Source organism: Aptenodytes patagonicus, chromosome 3 (genome assembly GCF_965638725.1).
Source record: "Aptenodytes patagonicus chromosome 3, bAptPat1.pri.cur, whole genome shotgun sequence".
NCBI lineage: Eukaryota > Metazoa > Chordata > Aves > Sphenisciformes > Spheniscidae > Aptenodytes > Aptenodytes patagonicus.
In genome coordinates this window covers 124,422,672-124,439,756 of record NC_134951.1, presented here as the reverse complement: position 1 = coordinate 124,439,756, position 17,085 = coordinate 124,422,672, and the positions used below count along the sequence as shown (strand labels likewise).

Genomic DNA, 17,085 nt, shown 5'->3' with positions numbered 1-17,085 from the left:
TGAAAAAATGAAGAAGTCTCCTCAGGCACTGAAGGGTTCTGTAACAGCAGGTCACACAACACAAAATCTCTGCAAGCCAAATTTCCTTTGTGGCAGCTGATACTGGTGTTGAAGCAGCCACCAACTCCTCCCCTTTCCTCTTCCAGCAGCAATTCATTCCTGGAATCACGCATGGATTGCGATGGGGACAATACAAGTGTTTGCGCAACTGCACCCTCAACCGGAAGGTGAAACAGATCTGACTGAAAAATAATCCAGCAGAAATTACTTATTTCTCAAATAATCACTTGTCCAATCCGGTTCACTTCATGGCCAAATGGAAATTTTGACTGTCACATAAGACAGCAGGAACAAATAGCCACAAGGAGGGAATGCAACTGTTTAAGCCTGGCACTACCACCAAAAAGGCTCTTGTTGAGCTACACACAAATACCCATTTTAGGCAAATTAGCAGATTTAACTGCGAATAACAAAGTAATTCCATCTGCAACTCGTAATAGAGTTATAATGAGGTCAAAATGTAGTATTTAATTTGTAACAAAGAAGCCGAATTTCTTTTAAAATCCAGAACTTGAGCTTATTTATGGGGTTGCAACTTGTGGCTCCGTAACATGCTTACATCTTTTAATGTGTTTGATGTCGTTATTTTGAAATGGTGAAGATAATCAGGAATCTTTTCCCCACTACTTATATAATTTATAAGCTGACAACAAAACTAAACAAATTAGAAAAACGTTACAAAAACATTGTAAAGATACCTTTGATGTTCCCATAGCAGCAGATGTGAAGTACTTTGGCTTATATACAGCTACGTTCACTTCTGAGGCTACATCTTTTGGCTTATCATCAAATGTAACGTTATCTGGAATAAATCTTAAAGGCAAATAAAACATGTTATTATTCAAATACACTGGGAAATTTCATAGTATAAACAGTCTAAGCTTTTAGTGAGTAAGGTACATCAGCACAAAAGAATTTGCTAAAATAAAGAGTTGTTAAGCCTGAAAAGGAAACAAAAGAAATGGACAAGTACTCCACACATGCAAGATTAACTGTCTGTCTTCTGCACAACTATTCCACAGGTTTTTCGATGTATAACACCACCATGTTGGGGAACTAAACTAAACAACTTTCACTCTGGTATTAGCATGGTCGGGGTGGTTTTTTGGGTGTTTTTGTTTGTTTTAAGAATCATCTTTTCAGGAAGCTTTTTTCTAAAGAAAAAAGTGAATAAAATAGAATTTGGAAACAGATAAACAAAAAAATTCAAACCATTTTAGGAAAGCCTGGTACATCTTTAACATTACAATTAGCAGGGGAAAAAAAAGTTAAAAAGACCGTAGTCATGTGTAATGACAGAAATTGTTAGATAAAAAACAACCCTTTGTACACTAAAACAGAAATTACTTGGGCTTTTTTTTTTTTTTTTTTAAATCATTGCAAATGTAATCTGATGAATACTATTCAACATTGAAATTTAACAAAGTAGAAGATTAGGAAAAGCATTGGAGAATTTTAAACAGCTGTGTCTGTTGTAAAACATTCTCTCTCTGTGTTTAAAAGCATGAAAAGTTACATGTTCATTTGGCAGAGATCATCTTCTCCAAAATGGTTCAAAGCAAATTAACTAGGTTCCTCTAGAAAATGATTCAAAGCAAAAAACTTCTCTTTCACTGACTTCCAAGAGTGCCCGTAACACGGTCCCCAGCAGACGAAGCCAGCTTCTGTCAAAACTCATTATGATTTAGTAACTTCTGCTCAGACTAGAAGGCTTTTTTGTAGCAAAAGGAAATACTAACAATAAAGCACAACTATAATTTAAAATTCTTTCCCAAACGTGACTTTTGAAATATCAGGGCTTCCAGCTCATTCATAGGGCTAGCATAGTAATCTATTGCAGCTTCATGACAACAGCAGCAATAGGCTTGCCCTGTTGTAAGCAACCCGGAAAAACAGCCACTTCTGGACCCTTGGGGAAAGAAAAGAAAAAGGGGAAGAAAAAAAAAAAGCAGCAGTATGTTGTTTTGTTTTCTAAACCCTACCACTTTACTTAATTGTACCAAAAGGTTGAAGATACAACCAGAACATTTTACCTGACTTCTCTGAGAATAATCTCTCTATGCAGAGATCCTCTCAAACTTTCCGTATTCCAGTAAAAATGCTCAAAAAGAGGAAAAAAGCATCAAAGGGAAACCTAACAACTCACTGGATGCCTGACTTATTTACATATCTCATTTTGGTTACAGAATAAAGACAATATCGTTTACTCCAGATTATTTTCAATTAGCTTTAATCCTCCCTCCCCGGCCCAACATGTAAAAAAGTCACCACTGGAGTTACCTCAGGTCTATAAAAGAACAGCTACTTTCAAATTCCAGTCCATCGCATTCCTCATAAATTTTATTGGCTGTTTCAGGAGAATCACATTCTACAACTGCATAGAAGTATTTCAGTCGCTTAAATTGATACTCCCGCAGTTTTTCCCTATAAAGTCTGCAAAAGTGAGAAACACCACAATCAAGCGAGCTGGCTTTAATAACTTCTCATTTGCAAAATATTTTAATTCATTAAAAACATGCACCATTCAAACACTCTCCTAATCTTCTTATAAGATTAGATGTTAAACAGCATGAAGTTCCATCAGTATCTATGCAGTTTTACTCAAGTAAAAAGACTAATTCACACAGTTTTATTAAGTGTACACTTTCTGTATCTGACTCTGCTTCCCACAGGCATTGTAAGGTTAGAGCCCCTGTGCAGGGCATACAGTAGCACCTCTGTATGTCTCTGTGCAGGCCACAGAAAGTAGCATTTAAAAGTTCCTATCAAGTTGCTTGCAGTTAACCTGGCTCTTAACAAGGTTGATGAAAAGGATGTTCATACATAAGTAAGGGTACACATGAAGAACATAAGAGAAGCTGGGAGACTGTACGGACAGAATTGCAGATCCTCGTGCTAGAGAGAGGCAGTGTAGGAGTGATAAGTAAGAAAGCGGCATGGGTGAGGAAAGGAATCAGGATACTAACTTGGATAGCACAGGTGGTGGGGGGGTCATAGAAGATGACAGCAAGAGAAAAAGAAAAGCAGAAAAGAGACTGAGAAGTGGATGAATTGGTGGAAGGATGCAGGAGAAACACCGCAGGGCTGAGGTCCTGTCCCGTGAATCTGAAGGGTACACGCACAGGTATCGCGGAGGTATCCCTGGGGTATCTGAATTTCTGTTTCTTGTATTCCAGATGCTCTAGAGCCCACTGAGCAGTAGATCTAACGCTTCAGGGTGCACCTTGATGCACACAGTGAAGCTGACTCCAGAATGCACTGTAAGTTCATCGTACACTTCCCTGATGCACTAGAGACTTTCTTCAAAGGGATCTGCACTTATTTTAGAAGCATCCAGATTTTCCAAATACAGGGCAGTCCAGCGGGATGTATTATACAAAAGCCGTCCCAGTCAGGCTGCCAAACATCTGGAAATTCTGGAAAAATATAAAAGCAAAACCTCGCAAGTTCCATACAGACAAGACTTTCAAGCAGAACAAAAGGAAAAAAACCCAAAAGACATGCCTGAAGAAGCCTGGACAATGGTAGGCCTGATGAGCTCAGCCTAGTAAGCCAGGGCTGCTGCTGGTGGCATTCAAGAAATCTCAATCTGGGAATTCTCAGCCTAAGTTAAGGTCCCTGTTGATTACGCAGATAAAAATGTTGACGGTAAGCAACAAAGGGAGTTTACTGCATGAATGGCAATTTGTAGAGAAGAAATACTGTGTTAAGCTCTCCACACATTTGTTCCACTTATTATTCCAATGAGCTACATAATAAAATTTTTGAATTCACTTATCAACAAGCAAATCTTCAAGTTTCACAGTAATGCATTCACTCAACGCACTGACAATGAACAGGGCCAGTTGTAAAACATCCCTTGAAAGAGCTATAAAATTAAAGCGTCCACAGGAGACTTCCACACATGAACTTTTGGAAACAGGAGTTGATCGGGATTTTCACTGAGAATTAGACTTATTATATCTCTCATTTGAAGACAAAGTTAATACCCGTCATTCTCTGTGGTATTCTCTGGAAGATCGAATAGTTCCACAGGTCCTTTTTGTTCTTCCTCTTTCAATCTCTCTTTTCCAAACTCCGAAGGATAAATCTACATATACAACAACACAAAAATAAATTTTTAACTGTAGCGGCATAATGTACACCAACTAAGAAAAAATATCTCACCGAGCCTTTTAGACTTTATGTTTTTTATCGAAAATCAGTAAAGGGATCGATTCCATAAACTTTAATACCCTCTTAATTTTAATTTAGAGAAAAGACAGTAGAATAAACAAACTGCCTGTTAGGAATGAGAATATTTTGAGACAGATGAAGAACAGGAACCCTGACTTTGTTCATTTCACTGCGGCCCTTTTCAGAAAGGAGTATTTGACTAACATTTCTCAGAAAGCTGGAGGCAGACACTAAAAATGGAAAAACACAACTTAACTCACCAGAATTCAACCAGTTTATTAATAACTCAAAAGTGGTGAAAAACAAGAAGTGTTGTGCAACGGTAAAAAGGGGTTGGAAAGCATTTAGAAATAGCCAGATTTAAGGTTGTGTTATCTACCATAAAGACCACTGAAAATTAAACTAGCCAAGGAAATGTAGTCTCCCCCTACCAGACTTTGAGAACTTCACTATTAGTCTCAGAAAAACAGCACGTAGAGCCAACCTCATAAACATGAGAGGTTAACAGCTTCAGGATCTGACTCTACCAAATACATGCCCGTTGCTGAAAAGCAGCACGTTTGTTTCTAACACAGCAAGTTAAATTGCAACACAGTTTCTCATTTATCATGTTAATCTCTCTGTTGGTTCTCCACAGAACTGTCTTACTTTGTTCTTATTTTGTAGTTTGTTTGGTTGGTTGGTTTTTTAACAGTAAAAGCCAGTAGTCCTGTTAGAAACCAGGTCTTACCTTAACAGAAAATACTGTTCCTCCTTTGGGCGTGAAAGAATTAAACAGAGCCAGCAAATCCTTAGCCTTCAACCTATCCCAATCCATATTACAAACTGCCAATCTACTTGTAATCTGAACAGAGAGAGAAAAAAAAAAGGACATAAAGTTCATAGGTTTCATTCCTGACTGCTATGGGGACTACACAATTCTCTAGCAACTATCTTTGGTAAAAATCAAAGTCAGCAACAAACTCTGCTGAAAAAAATAAAAGCAGCATTTTCCTCAAGAGTTTGTATCACTTAAGCCAGCAACGGTCAAAAGCAGCAATCACTGGAGCAGATGAAAAGGACATATATAGCGAAGCACCACAAAATGGACTGCACCCATCACAGATTTAGGAGTGCAGTTACAACATCAGCACTTAGGATTTTGTTATCATCATACGGTTAGTCACAATAGCAACTAGTATCACAGTATTATAACAGCACTAGAGTACTGCGATTTCTTATACGCTAACTGTGCTCAGTTTTAAAGTCCTACTTCATTGTCTAATGATTTCAAACCCAGTAGTGAACCAAAGCAGTACTATTTAAATTCTGGAATTTCTGAAAAGCTCAACTCTGTTCTTTCACTTATAGATAGCTTATCTATCTATAGGTAAGCCTCTGCTTAGAGGGAAGGGGAGACACCAGTGAAAATTGCGAGTCTCTCATTCTCAGCCAATTTCATCATCACTTGCATTCTGTAACTAAAAGGCTGAAAAACCTTTATGAAAAATACTTTCACAAACTGTTTCATAGATGAAGGTCTATAATGAACTCATAACTGTACATTTCTGAGTTTTTCATGTAGCAACTTTTCACATGCAAAGTATTGTTACCTCATCTCCACGAGGGGCATCTTTATCCAGCTCACGCCACGAATGCTCTATCTCTGGCTCCTTTGGAAATAGTTCATTGAAATCCTCATCCTCTGAGCTCGTTTCAATGTTCCCTATGCCTCTAGCTAGATCAGGCCCACTATCACTTTCTTCATCATCTTCTGAATCGCTATCTTCTTCGCCCGTTTCCCCATCATCTTCTGGCTCCTCTTCCTCGCCTGTTTCCCCATCATCTTCTGGCTCCTCTTCTTCCGATTCTGCATACTCAAAACCATCACTTGCAGAAATTTCTTCCTCTAATTGGCTTTTACTAATGTCACTTTGATCACAGGTGTCTGTGCATACAGTCACTGAAAGGTAAGTATTAGACATCAGACATCTATTTTTATGTTGGAATTACATATGATCCTTTACAAAGAGGAAAAAACCTCAGGTTTTCTTCATACAGATTTTCAGAACCCCTGAAATGTGTAACGATGCAGGAACAAATTACATCAGGGAAGTGCAAACAACATAAATCATCACTATCGCCTCTTCAGCTTGTCTAGTCTAATCTAATCACTCTGTAAGCCCACAACCTCAAACTCCAATGAAATATTATTCTGTTATTCTATTTATATGTGTATAATCAACAGGTAGAAATTAGATTTCAATAAGGCAGGCTATACACATGCACAAGCAATATAAGGAAAGTTTTTCAAGTAACCTGTTCTCTCTAATGCCTTCTAATATTGACGGCTTGATGCTGCCATCCTTACGCTTTCCGTCAACAAGCGTTGATATGCTGAAGCCTTCATGGTATCAGACCTTATATTTGCTATTCAGTTTGATAAATACAGTAGTGTATACGCTACTATACATTTTACTTTTCTAACTAACCAACAATTTCAGCTCCAGCAATTAAAAGGACATGGATGTTCACAATCTTACTGAAGAATCAGCACTGATTCGATAAAGAGCTGACCAACTCCGATTCTTCAGCAACACTGAATCTGAGTCAGTCAGCTATTTCAGGACTGATCTTGCAAAAGATCTGCCGTGGATAAAACAAAAGCAACAACATCCAAGTAAACATAGCCAAATTTTACTTGTTATTTGAACAACTAACCTGATTCTTTTATTTTTCCTGCTAGGGTATGGTCCCTCCCAGGAGTTTTAACCGATTTAGTACCACTTTGTTGTGAAGACTTTTGCTTGTTTTCAATTGAAGCTGATCTTCCTCCTGATGCATCTCCTTGCTTGTTTTCCCCTTTGTGTAAAAGGCCCTTGTTTCCCTGAGAGCAATCAATTTCTGTTGCAGTTTTCTTAGAGTCCTCTTTCAAGTTGAATTTAGATGAAATTTTTTGTCCTTCATTTTTAAGGTCATCTCGTTTTGTCACCGCTTCACATGTTTGGTCCACCCCTTGTTTGTTTATTTTGCTCTCCTCCCTAGGGAGACCATCGGCAAGTAGTTTTGGAGAATCTGCTTCTCTTTTAGATTTAGCTTTTTTTTTCTTTATTTTCTTTTCCGTATGTTCTTTACTGTCATTTTCTGAAAGATCAGAGTCAGATTCTGACAGGGCATAAAATTTCCTGAGGTCCTCTGTAGAAGTATAGTTAACAGGGCGACCTCTTTTATCCACTGTATATTTCAGCTTAAATTTCTTGTCATGAAACATAGCTCGGAATCGTTTGTCAATCTTGATTTTACGTTCTTTTTCGGGCATCTCCCAAAATCTGGGATCCCTCGTAATGCAGCTAAACCGCCCATCCCTCAGTATTTCCTCCTGGGATGACATTTTTGATGCTGTTGAAGACTTGGACATCTACAATATGGAGAAGAAAAAAAAAAAACCCACCACACTTCTGATTAAAAAAAAACCCTGATTAACGTAGACTTAGATACGTAATTGAAAAAAATTTAAAAATTAAGCAAAGTCAGATTTCTAACCTATACCTAGAAAGTTCTTTCCAAAAGCACATACGGCAATTTAAATGAGTCACAAATAATCCTGTAGGTACCACAGTCTTGACCACACATCTTAGCTTCCTCTGATAGCGGATATATACAGCTATAAAGACCATACCGGCCGCAGATACAGCCTTAAATGATCCCCTATCAGTCCCGAACGCGACCTCGAACAGTTCTACTGTCAGCCAGAGCTCAGACTCGTACTTCCCACAGGGCTGAGGTATTCCGCATTTTAAAGCGCCAGCTGGGAACGAAGTCAACAAGAGCACGAGTGCTTTGGCGAGCTCAGGCCGGTGCCACCGGCAGCTCCGGCGCAGGCCGAGGCTCAGCGCGGCCCAGCAGCAGCACGGCAGCACCAGAGCCTTCCCCGAGGCGCCCGCTGCCCTGCGCACGGCCGGCTGCGGCACCCCTCTCCCACCTCGACCCCAGCGACAGGCGGGGCCCCGCGGAGGCGCCTCAGCGAGGGGCCCCGCTCGCACCGCCCGGCCGGCGCGAGCCCACCGACCGTTAACGGCCGCCGCCGCCGCCGCCTCCTCCTCACCGCCCGGCTGCACTCCCTCACGCGGAGGCCCACAGCCCCGACCCACCACGCGCCGACGCAGCCGCTTCCGGCGGCACTATGGCAGCCGCGGCAGGACAAACCGCTCCCAACCAATCACACGGCGCGACCGGCGGGAGGCTGGCGGCGGGGCGGCGGCGCGCGTGCGCGGAGGGGGATGCGGGCAAGGCGGGCGGCGCCGGGGCTGGTTTATTCCCGCGCATGCGCCGGGCGCGCCCCCGAGGGCATGGGGGCGGCGGCCGCCGGGGCGCGAGGCCTGCTGAGGGGGCCCGGCCGGCCCGTCCTGCGGGCGGGCTGGGGCGGCGGATGTCGCCGGCCCTGGGCGCTGTCAGGACGAGCCGCGGCCGGCGCTTCTCCTCCCGCCGGCGCTTCCTCGGGTTCGGGCGCGCTGAGCCCCTTCGACCGGCGGCTGAAGCGGAAGCAGAAGAACTGGGCGGCGCTGCAGGCCGAGCCCGCCAAGTGCGACTACCTGCGGGAGGAGGTGGGGGCGGCGGGGGGGGAGGATCTGCCGGGGGCGTGGGCGATGCCCCGCGCTGCTGACCGGCGGGCTTTCCCCCTAGGTCGGCGGCAGGATAGCGGACAGGGTGTTTGATATCACCAGGTAAGCCTCGCCGCGGGGGGAAGCGGGGCACCGCTCCGTATCCCACACGCTTGCCTGCAGCTGCAGGGTCGCGGTCAGGGGACGTGACCCTCGGGAAGAAACGGTGGCTTGTGAGAGCCTTTCTCTGCGCTTCCTCGTAGCGGTAACCACAGATGGATGCTCCATGTGTTTAGCTCGAAAAGACGTTTGGAAATGAGCAGACAAAACTTAATATAGTCTAAAACTTACTAAGTGTTGATTATATTTTATGTTGATAAACTTATCCTTTAGAACATTTCCTCTTGCTTTGGATGTTGGCTCTGGAAGAGGTTACATAGCTCAACATTTAACCAAGGTACCGTCTCTTCATACTTCAAAGTGTTTAAAATAAGTACATATTTATCCCTCCGTTTTCAAATAGGGCTCTATTGTAACTCAGAACAATCCTCTGAATCTTGACGAGGTAACTCCTTTCCCCCCCCCCCCCACTCGTATCTGTAGCTACAGTCCAAAGACGTGTGTTGTGCAGGCTGTTACCCTATTGCCACTGAAGACTAGACAGATAGTAGTGCAATGGAAGCTATAGTTAACCTTTAGTTTTGAGTAGGGCGATGCATGTTTTTCGATCGATCTCTGTTGGATGCACTTAGTTGTTAAAGAGAAGTATCGTTATGGAGACTTCTAAATGGTGAACTGTTTGCCCTTCATGAACTGTGCTGTAAGTAAAGGTACTTCATCGGCTGTAAATCCATGGTTTATATCTGACTGAACTTATACCTAAAAATGCAGAATGTGTTTTCTGTTACTACTTTTACCTCAGCTATTCTCCCTGGGAGCAATTATGAAGTATTACGTTGAGGGGGGAAATGCTTTCTGCTTTACGTAAAGTTTTATCAAGGGTTAAAGAGATTCCTTCCAACTTATCATAAGTATGTGTAAGCGTTCCAAGAAATTACTAACGTCAACTTGTAAAACAACTTAAATATTTGATAGACTCTTTAAATTTTATTTCAGGAAACCATTGAAAAACTTATTCAAGTTGATATTTCAGAGAATGCTTTAGTAAGTAGCTTTCTGAATGCTAATGTGCTTAAATTCCATAATACAGGAGAGCGAAAGTGAGCTTCTGATGTTGTTTTTCTTCTAACCCAACATTAGAAAAATGCTGTACACTCTGAAATCCCTACGGTCAGTGTTGTAGCTGATGAGGAATTCCTTCCTTTCAAAGAAGATACATTTGATCTTGTTATTAGCAGCTTGAGGTATGCATTAATCACTTATTTACATCTTATTTTTTGGTTAAAGGTATTAAATAATGTTCTTTTCAGAGTAAGTTTAAGGAAAAAAAAAAAGATTAATAGTCCATTAAACAGTAATAAGAAATGTACTTGCATAGTTAATACGAGCATACATTAGGACAAACTGCTGTCCTGGTGGTTCTTACTGTTTTGTTTGTTTGTTTTTCCTTCAAAACACATGTAGCTTCTCTCTTTCTTGCATTTTGACAACCTAGTCTCCAGGACCTGCATTTTCTCAACTTAAAAAACATCTATTTAGTTTTTATTTAGTATCACTTTTAGGCATTTTGGAACTTTTGCAGCTTGAGAAACTAGTTTGTTGCTTTGGCTTCTGAAACATACTTAGATAATGTAATAATTATTTGCATTCCCTAAATTTTATTTAATATGCAATTACAAAATGTACGCTTCTGTTATTTCAGTTTACATTGGGTGAATGACCTTCCTAGAGCTTTTAGAGAGGTAAGAAACTGTTTTTTAATACTAAACTTCAACACTTGCCATTACTTGCCTTCAGAGCACTCTGTATTTCCAGGTCTTCTTTAAATAAGAGGCACAGAAATAGCTCATGTTGCACACAAGTATTTTTTGCAGTATTTTTGGCAGTTTGAGGAGCATCAGTTGCTATTTCTACTCATTTACTGTCTCAAATCAATTTGGAATAAATAACTGTGAAACAACGTGTTTGTATAATATTTTATAGTCTCAACAGCCGGGATCATGGTAACTAATGTAAACTGAGGCAATGCCATTGATTTTATTGTGTGTTAGTTCTTACTACTTGTAGTACAAGAGTTTTCTAAATCTAACTTCTCCAGAACCGGCTTATGGAACTTGTATTATTTTTATATGTCAGCTGTTTATTTTGAAATACAACTTTAATAAGATAAAAGCTTTTTAAATGAAGCAAATACTTGTTAAGGACAGAAAAATGAAACTGTTACTGAAAAAAATCTGATTTTTGGATTATTTCAGCTCCTTCCTGCATGTGAAAACTTATTTCAAATCAGCTAACTTGGGAGCAAGAACACGGAGTGTTTTAACCAGTTTGCTGTTTTTTCATTTATTTCAAATTGGTCAGTCATTACAGTGCTATTCTATCACCTGTTGTTATGTATAGGAGTACCCTGCTGTTATGGAAATAATAAAAATAGAAATCGGAATGCCTTCAGTACTTAAAAAAAAAAAAAAAAAGACTTGGGAAGAAATATATTATTTTCTGTGGAATTTAAGTGTTCTGTGGAGTGTCAAATATTTTTACCTCCACAGTAAAAATAACTGACACACTATAATGTCCCACAAAGGGGAGGGAGCTGGAGTTCTTGGCCAACTTCCATCGTGAATGCTCATTTCCTACTTTGGGATGACTGGCTTTAACTAATGGAAACTGCCTTCAACTGCCTAAATTTCCTACCTGTCAATTAAAGGCTTCTTTATTGGCATTGAAAAGGTAGCTTGATTAAAAACAAGTTTTAAAGATTTTTGTTTCAAATCAGTAAGGTAAACTGTCTGAAGCTTTTGCTGTCTTGTTGGCCTGTTTATGTAATATGGCTCTTCTGGATATCTAAACCAGGGATCATTGCCAATTCTTAAGGGAAAAAGAAAGTATGAATTTGTTGGCCTTCTCAGTAGGGAGGGGGCTAGGACTTACTAGACAAGAAAGCAGCTTGTCAGCCTTGGCATTTGTGTCATGATACTGCTATTCTGGCTAGTTAAAAATAAGTAGGGGTAGACATAATAAAATTGCATTACTCTATTGTGCGTTCAGAAGTACAAAGATCACCACTAGAAACTAAGGCCTCCATTTCTCTTAAATCAAGCTATTAAAAAGTATTTTTGCTGCCCTTATCTGAGAAACTAAAAGTAAGCAGAAGCTATCTTAATCTACCTTATTTTCAGAAGCAAATTGAGGATATTGTTTTAGGAGTATCCCATTGAAAATAGTTTTACCCTATATTTCCACAGCGCATTTTGTGTTTCCTGACTGTAAGTGTAATTTCTGGGGATTCATTCTTTCTTAAGAACAAATAGTCTCTTTTCAGACAGATTATTTATCTTGCAGCGTTACCAAAAGCTTTGGTTCAGCTTGCCTTGTGGAATACAGTCAACATTAAAAATCTGTTACAGCTACTATAACGATTTTTTTTTTTAAATGAACTTAAAAGCAAAAAAAGTCCTAAGAACTTCTTAGTTGCATAGGCTTAATAACAAAAAAACATTAATTTTTTTTTTTCTGTGTTGTAGATTCACCAAGTTCTTAAGCCAGATGGAGTATTCATTGGTGCAATGTTTGGGGGAGACACTCTGTATGAGCTTCGCTGCTCTTTGCAGCTAGCAGAATTGGAGAGGGAAGGGGGATTTTCTCCTCATGTATCACCGTTCACTGCTGTCTCTGATTTGGGACATCTGCTGTCGAGAGCTGGCTTTAACACCCTGACTGTGGTAATTATAAATAAGAGAACAATCAGACAGAACAATCCAGAACATCAGAGCTGCTGGTATATAAAAAATACTATTTAAGAATGTATTAGTAATGTACTGCTTCCTTCTGCATGTTGTGCACCTTGCTGAATAAGTTTCTGAAATAGCCTGGACTGCCTCTGTTCTCGGCTTCACTGTGATTAATGAAACCAACTGAAGTGTATCTTTGGCTAGTGGCCCAGTAGAATTTGGATGGCGGTCTTGGAGAAATGTCAGAGAATGTTAGACCTGCTTGAAAAAACTTTAGACACTCTTGCTGTTTCTTCTAAAATCAAGAAGAAAATAATGGCATTTCAATTAAAATTTGATTGCATTTGGGCTGCTAAACAAAATTTTTTAGAAATGTTAAGACAGTATATTCTTCTGAGAATTAGGCGGTTTGAACAGAAGTGGCAGATGAATAGTCTTAGCAGCTCTGAAGGCTAGCATAATGCTACTGTTTTAGCTTGATATGCTCTAAAACTAAGCTGCTCAATTCTTTTAGGATACTGACGAAATTCAAGTCAACTACCCAGGGTTGTTTGAGGTTATGGAAGACTTGCAAGGCAAGTATATACTTTATGGAAACATAAATGTTTTCTGTATCAGTGATGCAGACACAGAAGAGTTTCACTGTGTGTTTCTTAACTCCAAATTATAGAATGATTTGGCTTGGAAGGGACCTTCAATGGTCATCTAGTCCAACCCCCCTGCCGTGGGCAGGGAAATCTTCAACTAGATCACGTTGCTCAGAGCCCCGTCCAACCTGACCTTGAATGTTTCCAGGGACGGGGCATCTACCACCTCTCTGGGCAACCTGTGCCAGTGCTTCACCACCCTCAGCGTAAAAAATTTCTTCCTTAACAAAATATAAATCTTTTTCTAACAGTGGAAGCATTACTTTTTTCCTGATCTCTAGTGAGTCAGGAGATTATGCCTGTCAGCAGATTTGTGTTGGGAGGTAGAAGTCAAAGATTTGCTATTTCGTGGTCTATGAATTTTCTGCTTCCCTTGTATTCCCATTCTTTGTGAGCCTGTTCAGTGTAAGCTGCTGAAAAGCCCTGAAAGGGAGACAGAAGCATATAATCTCACATACTATCTTTTCCCGTGAGCCTCCCTAATGATTAGGACATTCAGGAAACTGCTTTGGAATGAGAATAAATAGACCCTCAAATTGGACCCTGCTGAGGAAAGCAAAAAACGATTCAGATGCTTAACAATCGAGTTAGTATTCTGATTGCATTTGTCATGGGTTGTAAAGTAGTCATTGATATGCGGTTAGTTGTTACTTACACAGCAGTTCAGGGTGTCTTCTTACTCTGGATCAGCTGCTGTTGTTTAGAGTAATTCTTTAATGAAAATAAAACTTTCATTCTCTGCAGAAACATTCAGATGCAGTAAGTTATTAAAGAGATTAGAATTGTGGTTATTTTATTTCCTATTAAAAAACTCTTGGGATAGTCATTTTGATGCTTATCTGTTTAAAAAAAAAAAACAACCACCCATGAGTGGTGTGTCTGAATAAACACTTTGTACTCATGCTTAAAATAATTTATACTAAAAAACCTAAATGTTTGAAGACTCAGGCTGAAGAAGTAATAATTTGAAATCATTCCTAGCAATACAAACTGTACATTGCAAAGCATTGGTATTAAAAGGCTTGGATTCTTATAGGTAAGAAACTCACCTAATTATTTGCGGTATGTTGTTCTCTCTTACAGTGAGATTCAGAGGATTTTATACTTACTCTGGTTTAGTAAAAATCTGTCATTAGTGCATGGCACTTAACTCATGGCATATGCTATATTTTCTTTTTCTTAAAGCTAAAACATATTTTTAGGTATGGGCGAGAGTAATTGCTCTTGGAATAGAAAACCTCTGCTACACAGGGAGACAATGTTGGCAGCTGCTGCAATATACCGAGGTAAGTATTTGAGAGGTAATGAGTTAATCTGAAATGACTTTAAGAACATGTTTTCTATGTCTTTTTCTCTGACCTCTGTGTAAAAAAACTAGAAACATTTTGGAATAGAGCAAAATAGCATTATCGACCAGATATTCTTAACCTTAATTATAATGACAGGATTTGAACTATGTTGATGCACCAGTATGAGAGATTTTTATTGTCCCAAATCTTTCACCAAGAGTCATTATGATGAATATGCCATACTTAGTTCTAATGTTCTCAGAACTAAGTATTTCTTAGAACTGACATTCTGTGTACCTTTTTTCTCTCCCTGCCCTAACAGAAATGTATGGAAATAGTGATGGCTCAGTACCTGCCACGTTTCAGATCTACTACATGATTGGCTGGAAATTCCATGAATCACAGGTAATGTGAAGCTGAATTATTTTCTATTTGAAGATACTTTTTAAATTACTGATGCTTTAAAAGCTTTTTACAAAATATTTTAACTTAAAATTAGCCCTATATATTTTTTTTCTTCTTTTTTTTCCTTAGGCAAGACCAGCCCAGAGAGGTTCTGCAACAGTTTCATTTGGAGATCTGGCAAAAATAGATGGACTACTTTCAAGGGGAAAAAAATAGTTCTTCATCAGAAATAATAGTTGTTGTGGAGCTTCTATAAAAGTTCTCATTGCAGATAATCTTCATTTGTGCTTATTTTATGACGACATTTTGAAATTATGATAATCTGCACATAGAGGGGTTTTTTGGGTTTGTACTGCCTATGCTACAACATCAGCTATGTAAAATGGCGTTCATTTTTTGTTTCTAGAGAAATATTTGAGTGGTATTGTAAGTGAATACATGCTCTCCCAACTTTTGATTAAATTACTATTCTCAAATGTAATGCCTTTTCCAGCATTTCAGTATCACAGAGTGCTCCAGGTATGATTTGCAAGTCTTGAGTGTGTATCACGCTGCATTATTTTTTAATTTTTTCCTAAAGGATGGTAGATCATAATAAAGAACAGTACTTGGTGGCAAGTGTATTTATAAGACATCCTATAAGAGAAAATATCAGCAAATACACAGGTCTAAGTTATTGGGTTTTGTGGGTTGGAAATTATGGGTAAAAAGTTACTGTCGGTTACCGTTTGAAATGTGAATGTTTGACTTGCGTATAAGGAAGTGGTTAAGTAAGTTCTGTATTATAAAAAATATCTCAGGTTACTACCCTTCACCTACAACCCTAAAATTCAATTACTTCTTCTTCCATCCCCAAATCTAGAAATGTTTCTGAACATGAATAGTAGAGCTCAGCCATAAAGAAGGCGGGATGCTTCATTGTAGCTCTAACAGAATGCATGTATCATGATTTGACTTAATTTACTGAAAGGAATAGCAAGCAGAAGAGTCACCTAGCACTCAGATGGACGTGTATGTTTCAAATTAGTTAACTGGCTTAGAATTGGCATTCTCTGGAGTTGGTACTCTTTTGGAGTTCCATGGCATTTTTTTTACCCGTTCTTTTATCTCATAGCATTTGAAAAATTAAAGGTGATGCTTTATCTAAATATTAGTTAAAAATACATTTACATGTTACTTTCTGCTTTTCTACTATCAGAGGCTGAAAAGCATGAAGTATACTTTTTTCTCCTTAGCTGTGACATGGAGCTATGACTTTTCCTGTATATAACTGCATTACCAGAAATCGATACTAGTTACAAATATGGCCCTTTAACCTGAGGTGTTTAGAAAAAATACCTACCCAGGGATTTCACTTGATTGTAGTACTGATAGAGAACGGTAGAAACGAAAAGCATGAAGAATGTATAATCAGGTGTACAGTTTTATCATTGTATCTGGGTGTTGTATCAATACTGGTGAAATGAAAGCTTCTCTAGGCTTGTTTTAAGAAGATTATCCAGCAGGTGGAGTTTGACAGAATGTGGCACAGACCGAATAGGCAAGGTAGGCAGAAGCCTTCATATTCTGTCAAGGATTATTGAATTCCGATTCAAAGACTAATACAGATACTAGAGTTACCTCCTACTGCTTAACCAATGTTCAGTTTTCAAAATAACAGAAATGCTGTTTAAAAAGAAACTATTCATGCAGTATTCAGCTGGCTAGATCAATTTAAGGGCCTAATTTGGGGGTTTATTTTACCTACCAGGCTTTGACTTTGAATAAGAAATGGGCAAAGAAGGTACAACACATCACGATAAGGAGGGTAGGAATATTCCGTCCTGCTTTTGCTTACAAGCCTAATCCATAATCATTCAAGGGGAATGAGTTCATCTTTCATTTTCCTTGGAAAAGAACAGTAACCCTCCTGGAAAAAGGGGGAGAGGCTCTAAGTGGTCTGATAACCTTTATAGCCCTTTATCTTAAGACTAAATCTAAAAAGAGCTTGTTTCTCTGAAAGCCTCCATTTTTTTTTTTTTATAGTACATCAGTGGACTTAATACAAGATACTGCATCTCTCTACAGATCTTCTCTG

At 39.3% G+C, this 17,085-nt stretch overlaps 2 protein-coding genes across 4 annotated transcripts in view; one reads left to right on the top strand and one right to left on the bottom strand.

Moving 5' to 3' along the window:
• The window catches only part of ESF1 (ESF1 nucleolar pre-rRNA processing protein), a 33,450-nt gene extending 25,036 nt beyond the window's left edge, over positions 1-8,414 (bottom strand). The window contains exons 1-7 of one of the 3 annotated variants that reach the window (XM_076335068.1): positions 8,367-8,414; positions 6,937-7,633; positions 5,829-6,178; positions 4,967-5,080; positions 4,050-4,150; positions 2,341-2,493; positions 759-873 (exon numbers count right to left, since the gene is read on the bottom strand). In XM_076335068.1, coding sequence (XP_076191183.1) covers positions 759-873; positions 2,341-2,493; positions 4,050-4,150; positions 4,967-5,080; positions 5,829-6,178; positions 6,937-7,633 — 1,530 coding nt within the window. In that variant the 5' untranslated portion in view covers positions 8,367-8,414. Of the gene's footprint in view, positions 1-758; positions 874-2,340; positions 2,494-4,049; positions 4,151-4,966; positions 5,081-5,828; positions 6,179-6,936; positions 7,634-8,284 lie in introns of all 3 variants that reach the window. The other 2 variants (XM_076335070.1, XM_076335069.1) reach the window with 2 other exon arrangements.
• Positions 8,415-10,639: 2,225 nt separating this feature from the next.
• Positions 10,640-15,620, top strand: NDUFAF5 (NADH:ubiquinone oxidoreductase complex assembly factor 5). The gene is made up of 6 exons (XM_076335067.1): positions 10,640-10,678; positions 12,461-12,658; positions 13,182-13,242; positions 14,517-14,600; positions 14,926-15,008; positions 15,138-15,620. The coding sequence occupies exons 2-6, from the start codon at positions 12,503-12,505 to the stop codon at positions 15,222-15,224; spliced, it is 471 nt and encodes a 156-aa protein (XP_076191182.1). The 5' UTR covers positions 10,640-10,678; positions 12,461-12,502; the 3' UTR covers positions 15,225-15,620.
• The last annotated feature ends 1,465 nt before the right edge of the window (positions 15,621-17,085 follow it).